The sequence below is a fragment of the Neovison vison genome, chromosome 4 (assembly GCF_020171115.1).
Source record: "Neovison vison isolate M4711 chromosome 4, ASM_NN_V1, whole genome shotgun sequence".
Lineage (NCBI taxonomy): Eukaryota > Metazoa > Chordata > Mammalia > Carnivora > Mustelidae > Neogale > Neogale vison.
In genome coordinates, this window is record NC_058094.1 from 189,780,957 (window position 1) to 189,797,592 (window position 16,636).

The following is a 16,636-nucleotide window of genomic DNA, read 5'->3' on the forward strand; positions in this document are numbered from 1 at the left end:
ACCTTAGATTACCCATAGTATAAACCAGTTCCTTCATAACAGTACCTTTGTCTTCTATTTTCTGCTGCTTTCTCCACCATTTTCCTAGATAAACTAATGCCCATCATCATTATTATGTTTGAGCAAAAAGTCTTAATTGTATAGTTTACCATTTTTGCACTGTCAGATTATGATGGTGCAAATATTTCTTCTTTTGTTTCTAATATTCTTCTGTAGTGCTCTAAGAAGTTTACATATTTAATGTGCAAAATTGACTCATCTACTTAAAAGACTAAAAAAAAAAAAAAAAAACCTCAAAAACAAGACACTGTATATAGCCTTTTATGAGTACCTGCTAGCTTCTTCCTGAATTTATGTATTTTTTTTTTTTTTTTTTATCATTTTAGGTTAACTTGTTAGGGCTTTTCTTGGAAGCCAATGGAATAAAATCTTAACTGCACTTTAGTCAATAGAAATTAGACGGTTTTTATCCAGTTTTATTATTTTAGATATTTTGGACTCTCTCCAGTATTTAGTAATTCTCATGAAATCACATTCCTTCCATCCCTAGGGGAAAGTATATTTCTTAAAATTGCATGGGAAATAAGATTTAAAAAAAAATTTTTTTTTAATGATTCAAACGGTGTGTGGTAGCTTTGGGCCATTTTTTATTTGTAATGAGAGGGGTTCAAAATTTTTATTTTCTAAAAACATGCTTTTGAATAGTTTCTCATCTTAACTACTTTGAGGCATGGAACAAAGTTTTGCCCGTTGGTATGTGTTACTGTGGATTAAGTGAAAGAATAAAACATTGAATTTATGTAGAGAGTTCCTGATCTCCTGTTCACTATAAACTGAAATTCTAGGCAGTCTAATAATAGTTGAATCAGGGCCTTTCTATCTTACCTGGGTAGTCCCTAGATTCCTTTTTATGAGGGGTCCTGTTTTGGAGTAATTATAAGTTGGTTCAACATTGTATTTTCAGTGTCCCCCACCTCACCCCACGCAGTGTCATCCGTAAACACAGGACTGATTTATGACTTCAGGAATTGTTGCTTCATTTTCTGTTCAGTGCTTGGAAATAGTTATTAAAATTAAAAACTGACTTGGAACTTGAGTTTTAAAATGGTATACTTACCCTTTTGAATATTGATTGCCATTTTAAAAAAATCAGTGCCATTCAGTGAGTTTTGTATAGAAGATTTTTTTCTTTAGAAATATGTGTATGTGTATATATTATAAATATTTGTCATTTGCCCTGTAGTCATTTTATTTTGCTGTAGGCTTTGAGGTTAAATAGTCTTTTCCCTCTAATGTGGGTTTATCTTCTAGAAATTCTAGAAAGGACTTTCCATTGTTTAAAACTAAATTTCTTGGAAAAGATGACCTGAAATAAAACTAAATGGACAGAGGAAAAATTTCAACCAGAATGTAATCTACATGTGAACTAAATGTTTTCTGCTGTTGACATTTTGTAAGCTTCTGAAATTTGCATTCTAATTTAAAAGGGCAGAAGGGTTTTATTGGGGCTTTTATAAAGGTTTTACCCTTTTTTCCCCTAAAGTTTAATTTTTAAAATGATTTAAATGTTCTTCGGTCTTGTTTCATATTTAAGAAGTTGACTTTACCCATTTCTTTGTCATGGTTGTTTTTTAGTGTCTTTCTCTTTGAAAGTTGAGATAACAAATATTCAGCAAGTCCTGTTTTACTTTTAAGTGTAAAATCTTGTTAACTTTGATTTTAATTTTAATATTTTATATTAAATGATCTTAAGATGTCTAAAAATATTAGACTGAGTTCTTTTCTGTTACTGGTTTAATGAGGTGGTATTGGGGGTAACTTAAATTTGTTGTGAGTATAATCTAGAAAAATCTGTATAATCTACAAAAATTTACAGATCTGAAATTGACTGGGTCATGGCTTTTATATTTAATGTTGTATGTAATGACTGATGAAAAAAAGCAAAACCTAAATTTTTTCAAAGTTGGGTAGGTTCTTTCACTTAGCACTTATGAAGTAAAGGTGCTGTTTATAGATAATACAGTGTTATTCCAGTGACAGTTCTTTTCTGTGGTGTTCCTTATTCTCTGAATGCCAATAACACATTTCAAAGGATTCAGGATAAGGAAAATTAGAATAGGAGGTAGGTATCTTCTCCATACCTGCCTTCCTACTCCAAATCCCTATCTTTCTGCCAGTCAGCATCACTACCACTAAGAGATATAGTATTATTTATTATTTGTTAGTAAAAAGGAATACCTCTTTAGTCTCTGGGTCCCCGACCTCCCATTTACTTACATATATGTATGTGTGGGTATATACAGATATATCCACATACACAATGTGTTTATTTAACTATAGTATTCTAAAAGAACTCTTTATTTTTTATTAGTAAAATTCATCATGAGAGTAGATCTTTATTCCAGTTGTTTTTAAGGTTTGTAAATTAAAGAATACCAGTTTAGAATGGTATTTCTATGCAAAATACTCCCATCATCTTCATTTATTTTTGTGGAATATTAATTTTTAGCCTGTACTACATTCTAGATGTGAAGAATTTCTTTGGTTTTTATTTAGAGTTATTCAAGAACATAAGAAAAATCACAGCAGCTTACTCTTTTAGTCAAGTATTTGGGAACTTCAGGTGTCAACACTATAATAGCTGTTGGAGATATAGATGTATGAGACAAAGACTTTGCTCTTAAGGATCTGCCAGTGAGAAGATAGGGAAAACAAATGCACAATATATGGCAAATAAAGTGTTGTGACCTCTTAGAAGATGCCTAGTGTTAGGTTGGAGAAAGATTCCCAGAGGAAATGAGAATTTAAACCAAGTCCTAAAGGACCAATAGGAATTAGGCTAGCCAAGTAGAAGGGGAATGGGAATGGAGCATGTTTTAGGTAGAGGCAGTAGCCCATGACCTATCAAAGTATGGTGCTTTCAGAGAATCATGAGAGGTTCAAAAAGGCTGGAACATTACAAGTAGGAGATGGCAGAAGATGGTAAAGGATGTTAACAGATGAAGATAGCCAGAAAGGCTATGTTTTCACAGGCCTTGTAGGCCACACTAGCCAAGGAATCTGGCCTTTGGTAAGGTTTTCAGTCAGGAAAATGACTCATTCAGATTTGGATTTTAGAAAGACCTTTCTGACTGCAGTATTTACGGTTTGGAGGGAAACTGGGTGCATTCTAGTAATTGTCCGTATCAAAGGTCTCAGTGACCTGAACCAAAGTAATACATTTATTTGTTCAGCAGGTTTTGGGAGATCTTTGGGAGTGAGAATCAGTGGAGGAAGGAACCCTGGGACTCAGCCTTGAGTAATTGGATGGATTGTAGTACCATCCTCAAAAATAGCACAGAAGAGGAAGGAAAATTTGGGGTTCAGATGAACTTTTTATTTTGAGGAGCTAAAATTGGTGTCCAAGTAATATATGCACTGGGTAAACATGACTCTCCAACATAAGAATGAGATCTGGGCAGGGTGTGAAGATTTGAGACTCATAGAGGATGATAGAGGTCATTGTAGTCAGTGATAAGCATACAAAATTAGAGTAGAGAGAAAAGACGGCCTAGTCTAGAGCACTCTGAGGAAGGTAACTCTTAAGGGGCTAACTTACAGAGAAGATCCTTAGACATACCCTTTATGACATACCTTTCTTTAAGGGAAGAGCAGCTTATGAGAGAGTAATGTCAAATGCTGCATAATGAGTAAATATAAGAAGTAATGGTAAACACCATAATATCTATGAGTTATTGATGTTAATTATATTAGCAGCATGACATTATTTGGTGACCTTCTTGAAAGTGTAACAATAAAGTGAAGGCAGCAGCCAGATTGTAATGGGTGAAACTGATGGTGAAGAACAGTCTCTTTTGAGCCTTTTCTCTGAGACATAAAGTTGGCAGCAAGAACAGAATGTGGAGTTCAAGGAGGACTATTATTTTTTATTTAAAGACAAAACAGAGATTTCCCAAATTTTGAGTAGTAAGTATAGAGGCTATTCTAGGAAAGCCTGTTAGGAGATTTTCTGGTTTTTCTAATTCCTCTTTAGGGCCCAAACCCTATGATCAGGGTGATCAAGGGCTGGAGTCAAAGCCTTCTTAGACATTCCAATGCTTGTTGAAGTCCTGTTCTGCCTAACTGTTGCTGACCCAGTACATCTTCAGAGAATGGTTCTGATAAGTAATTAAAGTAGTTCCAGTGTATTTAATTTAGCACTGGGGTTATGAATGATCTATTCCCCCAAATTAATCAATTATATTAAATATTGTGTATTTCAGACTTAAACCATTGGATATTGAGTTTATGAAGCGTTTGCATGAAAAAGTGAATATCATTCCACTTATTGCCAAAGCAGACACACTCACTCCAGAGGAGTGCCAACAGTTTAAAAAACAGGTGAGAAAAGGAACTTGAATTCTTGGGTTTCTTATACCACTCATGTAATTTGCAGTTTTTGTATTTTCAGTTTAATGTGTTACAGTGTATTTCTCTTGCTACTTTACTGTATGGTCATTTGTACTGTATTAAAAATAACTCTTGAAAATAATCTGCCTTAGTTTTTTCCTCAGAGCTCTTATGCGTTACCAATAGTGCCATTATCCTTTGTAAATTTAAATAAGACTCTTTTAGATGTTACTGTTACAACCTCCTCCACCAATCTTCTCCACACCCTTTAGAAATATATATTTTTTTAATATTTTATTTGAGAGAGAGAGATGTGTGCTTGTGCATGTTTTGGGGGTGGGGGAAGGGGCAGAGGGAGGAGCAGAGGGTCAAGCATACTCCACATTGAGCAGGGAGCACAAGGGGCTTGATTACAGGGTGCCTGTGAAAATTATTTGGAGAAGTTTTTTAGAATGAGTTATTGGGGGCGCCTGGGTATCAGCTGGTTGAGTGCCCAACTCTTGATTGTGACCCAGGCCATGATCTCAGGGTCATAAGATGGTGTTCTGGGTCAGGCTCTGCATTGGGTGTGGAACCTGCTTAGGATTTCCAACACCACCACCTCCCCCTGCCGCCCAGCTCACTTCCTCACTCTCTCTCTCTAGAAAAAAAGAATATAAAGAGAAAGAAAATCAGTTTTGGGCTATATCCTTACCAATAAGTTTTGTAGATTAAGGTGAGGATTTGGCATTTTTAATATACAGTCTCTGACTAAGAAACACTGCTCTTAGATCAAGCCACTAGTGTTTCTTTTTTTTCTCCTAGTCATATATTTGATGCTTCATCATTTATTCTCATGTTTTTCTCTATATTGATACATATCCCAGTTGTAAAATATGTGTGGTCCTATTTTTCTCTGTGTCAGTTTCACTTTTACCTACTTTGTTTAAGGCCTCTTAATGCTACAGGGGTCCCCTGCAGTGATGGTTGTGCTGAAATACCCATATAGGCAAGGACCTAGTTCTGGGTATATTGGCCATTGGTTTATTGTCAGTTCAAATAGGGTAGGTAGTTGAGCATTATTTGGGTGTCTCTGTTCTCTTTAGAATTTGGAGTGATTTGAAATTAGTCTGAAGTTCATTTCTGATGTTACTAATTAGTAGCCTTTTATCCCCCCTGCATTTTCCTTATTAGCTCTGGAGCTGCTTAATTTCCAGGACGTGTTTTTTCTCTGTGTGTTCTTGCCTGATCTTATATCTGTTACTCCTTAATGTGTGTGTGTGTATGTATACACAAATGGACATGTGTGTGTGTGTATACAAATGGATATGCAAAGATATTTTCTTTTCTTTCTCTTTTTTTAAAAGATTTTATTTATTTATTTGACAGAGAGAGATCACAAGTAGGCATAGAGGCAGGCAGAGAGAGGGTGGGGCGGGTGGGGGGGGGAAGCAGGCTCCCTACTGAGCAGAGAGCCCATTGCAGGGCTCCATCCTAGGACCCTGGGATCATGACCTGAGCGGAAGGCAGAGGCTTTAACCCAATGAGCCACCCAGGTGCCCCAAGGATATTTTCTGATCAGCATGCCGATTTTTCTTCTGGAGCCGGTACTGTACTTAGTTTCACTTACCTTTGCCAAATTTTCTAAAAATTTAGGTGAGTTGAAGCTATGTTGATTCAGTTGAATAAAACAGTTGGTGAGAGTTCTATTTAGAGAAAGAAGGTCAGTCATTGTAAATAAATAATGTAAAACCATTATAGTAGAAATCAACTGGAGAAAGCGGTTTCTGGAATCTTACATCATTTTTAGAACTCTTTTGGTATTATAACCATATAACTTCAATACTTCTGAAATAATCAGATTTTGGAAATAGTATTTATATATCAGCTTCATAGCTAAAAAAAAAGATTAGCATAGTTCTTTGCTTTTAGATTACAGTTTTACATCACTGAAAAATAGTAAAAGAATTGGAGCTGAGGGATCAGGAATTTAAGAAGAATATAATACAAATAAAGCTAATCTACTAAGTATGTGTGGTGTTCTTTTGCTAATAACTTCCTCTTTCATTTTAGATAATGAAAGAAATCCAAGAACATAAAATTAAAATATATGAATTTCCAGAGACAGATGATGAAGAAGAAAATAAGCTTGTTAAAAAGATAAAGGTAGGTTTATTCCCATATATACACTAAAATGTTTTAGGGCCTTAAAACCACTGAAATACCCACAGAAAAGATTTAAAAAAATCAGTTGTTTTAAGTAGTTGGCTTACAAAATGAACTAGGGAGATTATTCACTATTGAATTCAACTTTGCAATTAACTTTGTTGATTGGCTGTTATATGTAATAAGAGGTGTAGAATAGAGAGATGAATAGTATAATCTCTGTTTTATAATCTCTGTCTTTGATTTTCAGTTAACTGGTTTTATATTATGTAATTTTCCTCTTTAAAAAAACGGGTAATGAGAAGGGAGAGGATTTGTTCCTAAGTACTGCTATGCACAGTCTTTAAGAGCCAGACAAAAATATGTTTTCTTTTGTCTGTGTATCAAAAAAAACCAAAACTGGTACCAACATAATTTTCCGTTTTTTAATTTATAGTCATTCCTAAGTACCCTGAACCTAAAAATGATGTGTTAATTAATAGCATTATCTAAGCAAATAATTATCTTGGAATAATGAAATACAAATATCTGACCAATGAAGACTTTCTATGGTTTTATAAAATAGTTACATATTTTATATATTCTTAAATATTTCGGGAAACTACAAGAATTTTGAAAGATCGTACTCGGAGTTAGTCTGGAGGTACACAAATCCAGTCTGCCAGAGCTAGAGTTCTATAGATAAAGTTGTAGCACATATAATCTCTGCTTCCAGGACTGTTAGGGTTGGTTTGTGATCAGATAGGCAGGCTAGTCACAAGCCTCGTGTTTTCCCTCTAACTACCAATAGGTTTTTTACCCTTTCTAACTTTTCAATATGGGACAGTTTCTTTTGGAGATGATTTTTTAAACAGCTCCTTTGATAAGTGGAGTATATATACCTTAGTATTCTTAAAATTTCAAAGAAAATACAGTTTTATCCATTGTTTACATTGATGAGATTCATTGTTTACATTGATGAGAATACCATGTGATGACAATTTTAATAATAAATAGTAATTGTGAATGGCTTATAAAAGTAAATACAGAAACTGTCAGGGTAAGGTTTTTTTGGTAATGTGTTGAGTTATGTTAACTTCTTTATTCTTGAATTTGTGAGGACTACAGAGATATATTTGAACTTTGTTTTATAGGACCGTTTACCTCTCGCTGTGGTAGGTAGTAATACTATCATTGAAGTTAATGGCAAAAGGGTCAGAGGAAGGCAGTATCCTTGGGGTGTTGCTGAAGGTAAGGTTTTCTTCAGTGAATGGCTTTCTATAAGATCTCACAAAAGTGATCAAAAGTTTGTATTTCACATTGATAATATTCTGGATTTCCAGATAGTTCTGAATTCCTTTTCATTTAGCCTCATATGCTCATAAGTTCATTCCAGTTTCTCACAGCTTGTGTTTTACTAAGTCAGGCAAGTAAGTATGTGTTAAATCTCAATTGTAATACTTTCCAAGTCACTTGTCAGTATGCTCTGTCCTGTCATTAAATATACTCGTGTTTTCTTGTTTGAAAACATACTTACAGTGCAGAAACTCTTTACCTGGGGCCCAAAGGCTGGTGCCAAGGGATCTAATAAATCTTCTGAAATTGAAAATAATTTTTGGAGAAAACGACTGTCATTTTTATCTGAGTCTCAGATGGGTCTGGGACCCTGAAGAATGAGAACAACTTGCATTTTAAACCAAATCAAAACATTGATGATATCCTTTCTTTGGGATAAAAGTCATCTTTTCTTGGCGTCACATCTTTATAGTAAAAAAAAATTAAGTGTTAAGAGATACTCTACTGGGGTGCCTGGGTGGCTCAGTGGGCTAAAGCCTCTGCCTTCAGCTCAGGTCGTGATCCCAGGGTCGTGGGATCGAGCCCCGCATCGGGCTCTCTGCTCTGCAGGAAGCCTGCTTCACCCTCTCTCTCTGCCTGCCTCTCTACCTACTTGTGATCTCTGTCTGTCAAATAAATAAATAAAATCTAAAAAAAAAAAAAAAAAAAGAGAGAGATACTCTACTAATTTTTAAGGCGTTTTAAATACCAGTAAAATCTTAGATCATAGCACCAAACCTCAGAAATCTTCTTGGCAATAGACACTTTTCCCCAAATTTGTGTTTATTGTATTGGCGTGACTTAATATTTAATCTTCTGTGTTATAGTAACTTGGAACCAAGATTGAGTCATGATTGTTTTTATCTACTTGTTGTTATTAGTTTGAAAAATTCTGTAATTTTTAGCAGATTGTTCCAAGTTATATTCCTTATCAGCAGTTTTCCCTATCAGTGAGTGACTGTACTCATTCCCAGCTCTCTGTCATCCTCTGGTAACCTTCAGTTGCTGAGCTGAGCCTTTAGAACTTTTATATTCCTTGAAAATAGGTGCCGATGGAATTGCTTTGTTTCTTTAGTTTTAGTAGCCCCACCCCACCCCCACCAGAATGTTCTTACCAGTGATTCATTTTTAAAAAATAAAGAACCTTGAAGTTCTTGACTCATGGCTTTATTTTGGCCACCTTAAGGAGGCTTTTCTAAAGTGATTCTCCCTCACCATAACACTAAGCTTTAACTAATTAATTAATTAATTAATTAAAGATTTTATTTGTTTATTTGACAGACAGAGATCACAAGTAGGCAGAGAGGCAGGCAGAAAGAGAGAGAGGAGGAAGCAGGCTCCCTGCTGAGCAGAGAGCCCAATGTGGGGTTCGATCCCAGGACCATGAGATCATGGCCTGAGCTTAAGGCAGAGGCTTTAACCCACTGAGTCACTCAGGTGCCCACTAAGCTTTTAAAATACATTTTATGGAGCACCTGGGTGGCTCAGTGGTTAAACGTCTGCCTTTGGCACAGGTCATGATCCCAGGTCCTGGGAATGAGCCCCACCCTGGGCTCCCTGCTCAGTGGAGAGCCTTCTTCTCCCTCTCCCTCTGCTGCTTCCCCTTCTTGTGCTCACTCCCTTTCTTGCCGTCTCTGTCAAATAAATAAAAAAACTTAAAAAAGATATATTTTATTATGGAATAAATACAGTCTCTTACAAGTGAATATACAGTCTCCCCTTTCAGAATTTCAAGATTGTTTCTGATGAGCTCATTTATTAGGTTTGTATATTTTATCATTGAGGATTACACTACAATAAGTAATATTATAGTACCCTTGTTTGGCATGCCCTTCAGTTAAGTACTATGTTACAAGTGTTTAAACTATAATGAAAAGTTTTGATCTAATGAAAAGTTAATGAAATTTTGCATATTCTCTCATTGTTACTCCTCCAATATTCTGAGAAATTTCCTTTGAAAAGACTTGGCTTAGTAGAACTGATGTATGTGTTTTGTTTTTTTTTATAGTTGAAAATGGTGAACATTGTGATTTTACAATTCTAAGAAATATGTTGATAAGGTAAGTTTGAACAATGATGAAAAGTGTTTTTCTTTCTGAAAATAAAGTTAGATTTACTTTTTGACTTCTATAAATATAGCTACTTGAAATTGATACCTTCATTCTAGCACTAGGTAAACATTGATTGGAGATAGCTTGAATTATTTTGCAAAGGTTTTTAATTTGTCAGCAAAAATACAAAATAAGGTGTGTTATTGCTACAGATGTATGGGAAAATGGGTCTATTTATTGTTAATAGTAAAAGAGAGAAGGAAAGGAAGAGGCTTTTGCTCTTTCATGTGAAAAATTTAGGAAAACTGTGGAAGGGAAGGCTAGATTTTGAGTCAAAAGCTAGACTTTGAATGTTAAAAGGTGCATGGCCTGGAAACTGGCAAGAGGGGCATTTTTGGTACTGGAACACAGTGACCAAAACTGATCTTCCTCCTAGGTGAGAAAACATTACTCCTAAACTGTACCTTGTGCAGCTGATGAAAGAGAAGGAAGCTTGTGAGATGTGAGACTAGGACATTAAGCTAAGCCTGATTAGAGGACTGGGACTTGAATTAAAAAAGAAATAGCAGAGAGGAAACCAGAGACATTGTGGGCAAGAAACAGAAAAGGCATCAAAATGAACTTTAGTGTTTTCATGTTGAGATAAATTCCTTCCTCTTGCCATCTCATAGCCCTTTCCCCATTTCCCTCCACCCCCATCTTGCTTGCTTCTCCAGGCCCCCACCACATATTCCCTTCAATCTCCAGTTTCCCAATACACAGGAGTATCTTTATCTGTGTGGAAGTATTAACATGCCTATTGATATTTGGAAGTTATGGAACAGTAAGGTTATTCTTACAAGTGGCGGGGTGAATTTAAGTGAGTCAAACTGCTACCTCAAGAGGTACACTAAATATCAGAGTAAATGTTGAAATCAAAGAGATTGCCGTGTTATAAGTCTTTCTTAAAGAAGCTTATAACCAGGTATTTTTGGTAGGAAGTAGATGATAGGCTTGATTCAGCAATTGGGGTTGCCAGGCCTCACTCAGTGAGAGAATGGATGCAGACGAAAGGGAGGTCATCTGTCTCAGCTTTGAGAATGTAACATTTCATTTTCTATTATGAACTTTTCCCTTTCTCTTCCATTCTTAAGATGTGACTTCAAAAGAACTCATAATTGCTTACAACAATATATATGTAGGGGATGTTTTTAAATATTACTTGTCAGTGCATTCTCTCTCATACTGTTCTTTTCCTCAATTTTAAATCCCCCGCGCAGCTTGCCCAGTGCTTGACACAGTGGTATTCTGTAACTTTGTCTTGCATATTTTTTAAATATGCTGCAACCAGTAATTGCTTGCATAGCTAAAATACTGTAGAAGGGAAGGCTAGTTACTGAGCCAGAAGCGAGACTTTGAACATTTGAAGGTTTATAGCCTGGCAGCTTGTGAGTAGGACTCACTAGTATAAAAGGATTACAGAGCAAATGGACCATTCTTGCAGGAAGATTAAGCATAGGAAAGCTGCAAGACAGTCGTGCATGTATGAAAATACAAAAAAAACTCTGAAGTTGCATAATAGAAAACAGATATGTGCTATGAAATGAATACTTAGATGTATTAAAAGAATTCAGAGTAAGTCGTATATTTCATGGAGTGAGTCAGATAAAGGATTCATAGAAAAGATGTCAACATAGGATAAATACAGTCATTCAGTGGTGATTGTGAGATTGGGAGTGGTCCTGTTTAATATTTTTATTAATGAGTAGGATGAAGACTTTGCTTTCAGCTCCTTAAGGTAGATGTTTAGATGATTTTACTTAATGAGAAATTTTTTTGTTCAGTTTGCTGCAGCACATTTGTTTTTCTTTCCTAAAGCATAAATGTTCACTTACGCTAGGTGGTTTTGCTTTGCTTCTTCTCACAAGTTTTCATTTATAGTTTTTACATTTAAGTTTGTAAAACATTCTTGAAGAGTATTATAGTCTGAAAAGGAAAATCTTGGGGCACCTAGGTGTCTCAGTTGGGCATCTGCCTTTGGCTCAGGTCATGATCCCAGGATCTTGGAAGTTAGCCCCACATTGGGCTCCCTGCTCAGGCGAGGGCTCCCTCTCCCTTTCCCATCTCCCACTTCTGTCTCTCACTCTCTCACAGATAAATAAATAAAGCCTTAAAATAAAATGAAAAGCTTAAGAATATTTTATCACTTTTTCTTGTAAGTTTGGATTGAGCCCCACATTGGGCTCTCTGCTCAGCAGGGAGCCTGCTTCCCCCTCTCTCTGCCTACTTAAGATCTCTGTCAAATAAATAAATAAAATCTTAAAAAAAAAAAAAGAGTGGGGGACTTAGTCAAATCTTAAAAAAATAAAGTGAACCATGTAAATAAGTGGAAATAGAGCAAAAAAATCAGAAGTAGGTAATTATAAAGGGTATTTTAGTGAAAGGAAAAAAATCTTTCATTGTCTGAAATGTTAGATGGCATTAACAAAAGTTGCTTAAACAATGAGTAAGTCCACCTTATTTTTATTTCATGCATTTTGTATTTCAGCTCCACCTCAGGTCCTTTAGTGATTCATTGTTGAGGTAATCTATATGTAAAATTACAAAATACTTAATTTATACTTACACAGTTATTTGTTTTTATTCTCTACTTAGAGAAGGTGGTAACAGTAATTTATTCCAGAAAATCAAGTATTTATCTTACCTCAGCTTTAATACTTCATTACTGGTTAAGGACCCATTTTTTTTTTAAGATTTTTTCTTTTTTAAATTAATTTATTTGACAGGGCATAAGTAGGCAGAGCATCAGGCAAAGGGAGAGGGAGAAGCACACTGAGCAGAGAGCCCAATGAGAGGCTCAATCCCAGGTTCCTGGGATCATGACTTGAGCTGATAATGGCAGATGCTTAACCAACTGAACCACCCCGGTGCCCCTTAAGGTCCTATTATGTGCTATCTGTATCAAGAGTACAAGAAGTGATGGCAAAAATGCTTCTTATAAAAGGGAGCTTACAGTAAAACTTCAGAGATTTTATGACCCTAACCCAAAAAATGGCTGACAACCAAGGAGAAAATTGTCACGGATTAGAGTGACTTGATTTCAGGGCTGGAAAGAGAGCTTTCAAAGTAGGGGCACTCTTAAGTTTGAAGAGTCAGTGACAAATTAGCATGAGCTATTCAGTCTCAGCCAGTTGGATATGCTAGGAATAAGGAGCTGCCTGACTTGACTGAAGTGGAAAGGGATAGTGGCCATGGAGAAGATAAATTCTTCAAGGAACAGAGCATAAATGAAAAGGAGACTTGTTGGAAAACCCAGACTTAAAGTACTCCATCGGATGAGTGAACTATCAGAGAACTGCTTGAAAATGTCTGTTAATAGGAGATAAATTAGAGTAATTGAAAATCACATTCTGTTCACAAAGGGAAAGTAATAGCAAATGTTTTCTGGATATCAGAGAGAGTAAAAACACAGTACACCTCAGTGCGCCTGGGTGGCTCAGTCAGGTAAGTGTCTCTCTGACTCTATCTCAGCTCAGGTCTTAATCTCAGGGTCATGAGTTCAAGCCCTGTGCTGAGCTCCACATTGAGCGTGAAGCCTACTTTAAAACAAACAAGCAAACAAAAAGAAACTGTACACTTTTTTGTTTGTTTCCTGTAAGGGAGGTGGAGGATGGTGGAGGCAGGCATGGATGGTATGAGAAAAGGGAGAATCCAACAATACAGAGTACTGCCCCTCCAGGTGTGTCCTTTCCCTGATTTGGTAAAGGATATCCTAGAGCAGCTCAGAGTGTCTTTGGCTTCTAGAATCTTCAGGGAATGAGGAAATGTCTCATGTTTCATGTTGTTTATTTCATGTATGTATTGATTTTATATATGATAGAAATACATGAGTAAAATTCATTTCACTGAACAGTTTAAAGAAACAGATTTACTCTAAATTATTTTCCTCAGTTTGAGTTCAACTTATGTGATCTAAAGTGTTCCTATGTGTTACCTTAGTTAAAAACTCAAATAATAATAAAGACAACCAGTTTCTTAGAGGTTTTAAGAGTTTCGCCAAGAGCTAATCTCCTTTCTCTAGTAAAATAAAATATATACTATATACTATAAATACTTTTCTGAGGAAATGCCATCCTTTAGTAACTGCTTTGAGAAGATTTAGAACTCTTAAACTCTCATTTGGAACCTAACAATCCATTGGTTTCAAGTTTAGCGTGTTGTATCTTGCTCTGACTTGAACATAAATGAAGACAGGAATTCTCTTCCTTAAGAATAGTCTTTTGCTTGTTTTAAGTCTAGAATTTTTGTTTTGATAAAGTTTTGAATTAAATCAAAGCTTTTTTCATAGAAGCAAACTGTTCATATGTTATTTATTTATGACAGAACACACATGCAGGACTTGAAAGATGTCACTAATAATGTCCACTATGAGAACTACCGGAGCAGAAAACTGGCAGCTGTGACTTATAATGGAGTTGATAATAACAAGAATAAAGGGCAGCTTACCAAGTAAGTATACATTATGTCCTCCAGAAAAGGTATCATTTATGTAGTAATCATATTGTTTCATCTTCATCAAATTCTTCTTGGCTACTCAATAGAAAATTGGGATAATATTCTTTATGCACAATAGCTGAAATTTATTATTGTTAAGTTTTGTTTTGGCAGTTTTATATTTTACTGTTTGTCACAGGAAGTGTTTTATTCCCTAGGTGAAAGAGCCATGAATTCTTTTCTGGTCATTTGCCATCATGTTTGTACACCACACATTTAATAGATCCCCGATTAGAAATCAAATGGCTCCTTTTGCAAATAAATTTTTAAAGTTTTTATTTTATTTCCAATTAGCTAACATACAGTGTTATATTCATATCAGATGTACAATACCAGTGATTCAACAATTGCATGCATCACCCGGTGTTATCATGAAAAGTGCATTCCTTAATCCCCATCACCTATTTCACCCAACCCCCCACTCACCTCCCCTCTGGTAACCATCAGTTTGTTCTCTGTAGTTTAGAGTTTGTTGCTTGGTTTGTCTCTCTCAATCTCTCTTTTATTGTCTTTTTCCCTTTGCTCATTTGTTTTGTTTCTTAAATTCTGTATATGAGTGACATCATGAGGTATTTGTCTTTCTCTGACTGACTGACTTTGCTTAGCATTATACCCTCTAGCTCCATCTCTACTGTTGCAAATGGCAAAATTCCATTCTTTTTTATGACTGAATACCCCTATATATTTTTTTATCCATCATATGTATTACTATGGACATGGGTGTCCATCTATGGATGGACACTTGGGCTACTTCAGTATCTTGGCTGTTGTAAATAATGTTGGTATAAAGTAGGGGTGCAAGTACACTTTTTTTCTTTAAGGGAAGAAAATTGTTACAACCTAGATCTCTTAACCCATTTTACTTTTAAGATGAACATTCTATACTCTCTTTAAGGAGACGACAGAGCTTTTTCCTTTTATTATGTCTGTTGAGGTTGTTGGGGGGTTTGGAATGGAAGAGGTAGGGTCATTAAACAAAAATTGCCACTTGTCCAGCCACCTCCCTCTACTATGAATCTGAGCTCAGAACATCCCTGCATGGACCCAAATACTGCATTTCTAATATCACAGGTAGCCCTTAATAGAAGCATGTTTAATATTGGGAGATACAGACACACTGTGGGATTATATTATAGTACTTTGATTAATCACTGAAGCAGATTGCTCTCCTGTCACCTGGAGGTTTTCACACCTCCAGATACACCTGGCACAGTGCATCTCTGATAGGGGCTGGTTTGGAGAGAGTAGGTCTTCCTTCTATAAAGTGAGAAATGGGCTATCTGTAACTTGGAAATTTTCAGGCAGATCACTTTAGGCAAGACTTTGTATGGAAGTTGAGGATCTGGACATTGAGTCTCTTAAAATTGCACGGTCTTAAGTAACTCTTGGAATACTTGATAAATAGAGACCTCAGTTTGAAGACCACTGATCTAGATAATCTCTGGTCCTTAAAAAAAGAAAGGTGGTCATTTGATCACTTTGTGTGGTCTCTAAATAGCATCTGCAGGCAATTTGAGGAAGAAATAAAATTGATCATAAAGCCATTTATCTACTGATTGCTAGTGGACCTGTGTTTTAAATTGCCCTCATCTAATATTTATACATATACAAATCCATTAAAAATTTAGTTTTATTAATCTTTGTATGGCAGTTTATACTCTACAAACTGTTAATCACAATTAAGCACTAGGTAGTAAACTAGGTCAATGAATCTTTTTATCTTTTTTAAAGATTTTATTTATTTATTAGAGAGACTGAGAGAACGAGTGGCAGGGGAAAAGGGAGAAGCAGACTCCCTGCAGAGCAGGGAGCCTGATGCAGGAGTTGATCCCAGCACTCTGAGATCATGGCCTGAGCTGAAGGCAGACACTTAACCAACTGAGCCACCCAGTCACTCCATCAATGAATCTTACATTTAATTTTCTGAGGCAGTTTTGGATGGACTGTAGAATAAACTGAATAGTGGGTAAAGATATTTGGTTTGTATATCTGAAAATGTGCCTTTCTGTTAGGTTAGTGGTCCTAGAATGATTTTATTGTGGAAGGACACTAAAACAAGATTTAGACATCACATTGTACATCTTAAATTTATACAATATTATATGTCAGTTGTATCTCAGTAAGGCTGGAAAGAAACCAAAACGCAGATTTGGTAAAAATCTGGAAAGTAGCTGAGCATATCTCATCAAATAATAATTTGCCTC

At 35.8% G+C, this 16,636-nt stretch overlaps 1 protein-coding gene across 4 annotated transcripts in view; it reads left to right on the forward strand.

The window, feature by feature from the left end:
• SEPTIN7 (septin 7) overlaps positions 1-16,636 on the forward strand; it is a 110,089-nt gene that overhangs the window by 80,739 nt on the left and 12,714 nt on the right. For all 4 annotated transcript variants that reach the window (XM_044246362.1, XM_044246359.1, XM_044246360.1 and 1 more), the window contains exons 7-11: positions 4,263-4,380; positions 6,442-6,534; positions 7,668-7,764; positions 9,857-9,908; positions 14,262-14,387. In XM_044246362.1, coding sequence (XP_044102297.1) covers positions 4,263-4,380; positions 6,442-6,534; positions 7,668-7,764; positions 9,857-9,908; positions 14,262-14,387 — 486 coding nt within the window. The remainder of the gene's footprint in view (positions 1-4,262; positions 4,381-6,441; positions 6,535-7,667; positions 7,765-9,856; positions 9,909-14,261; positions 14,388-16,636) is intronic.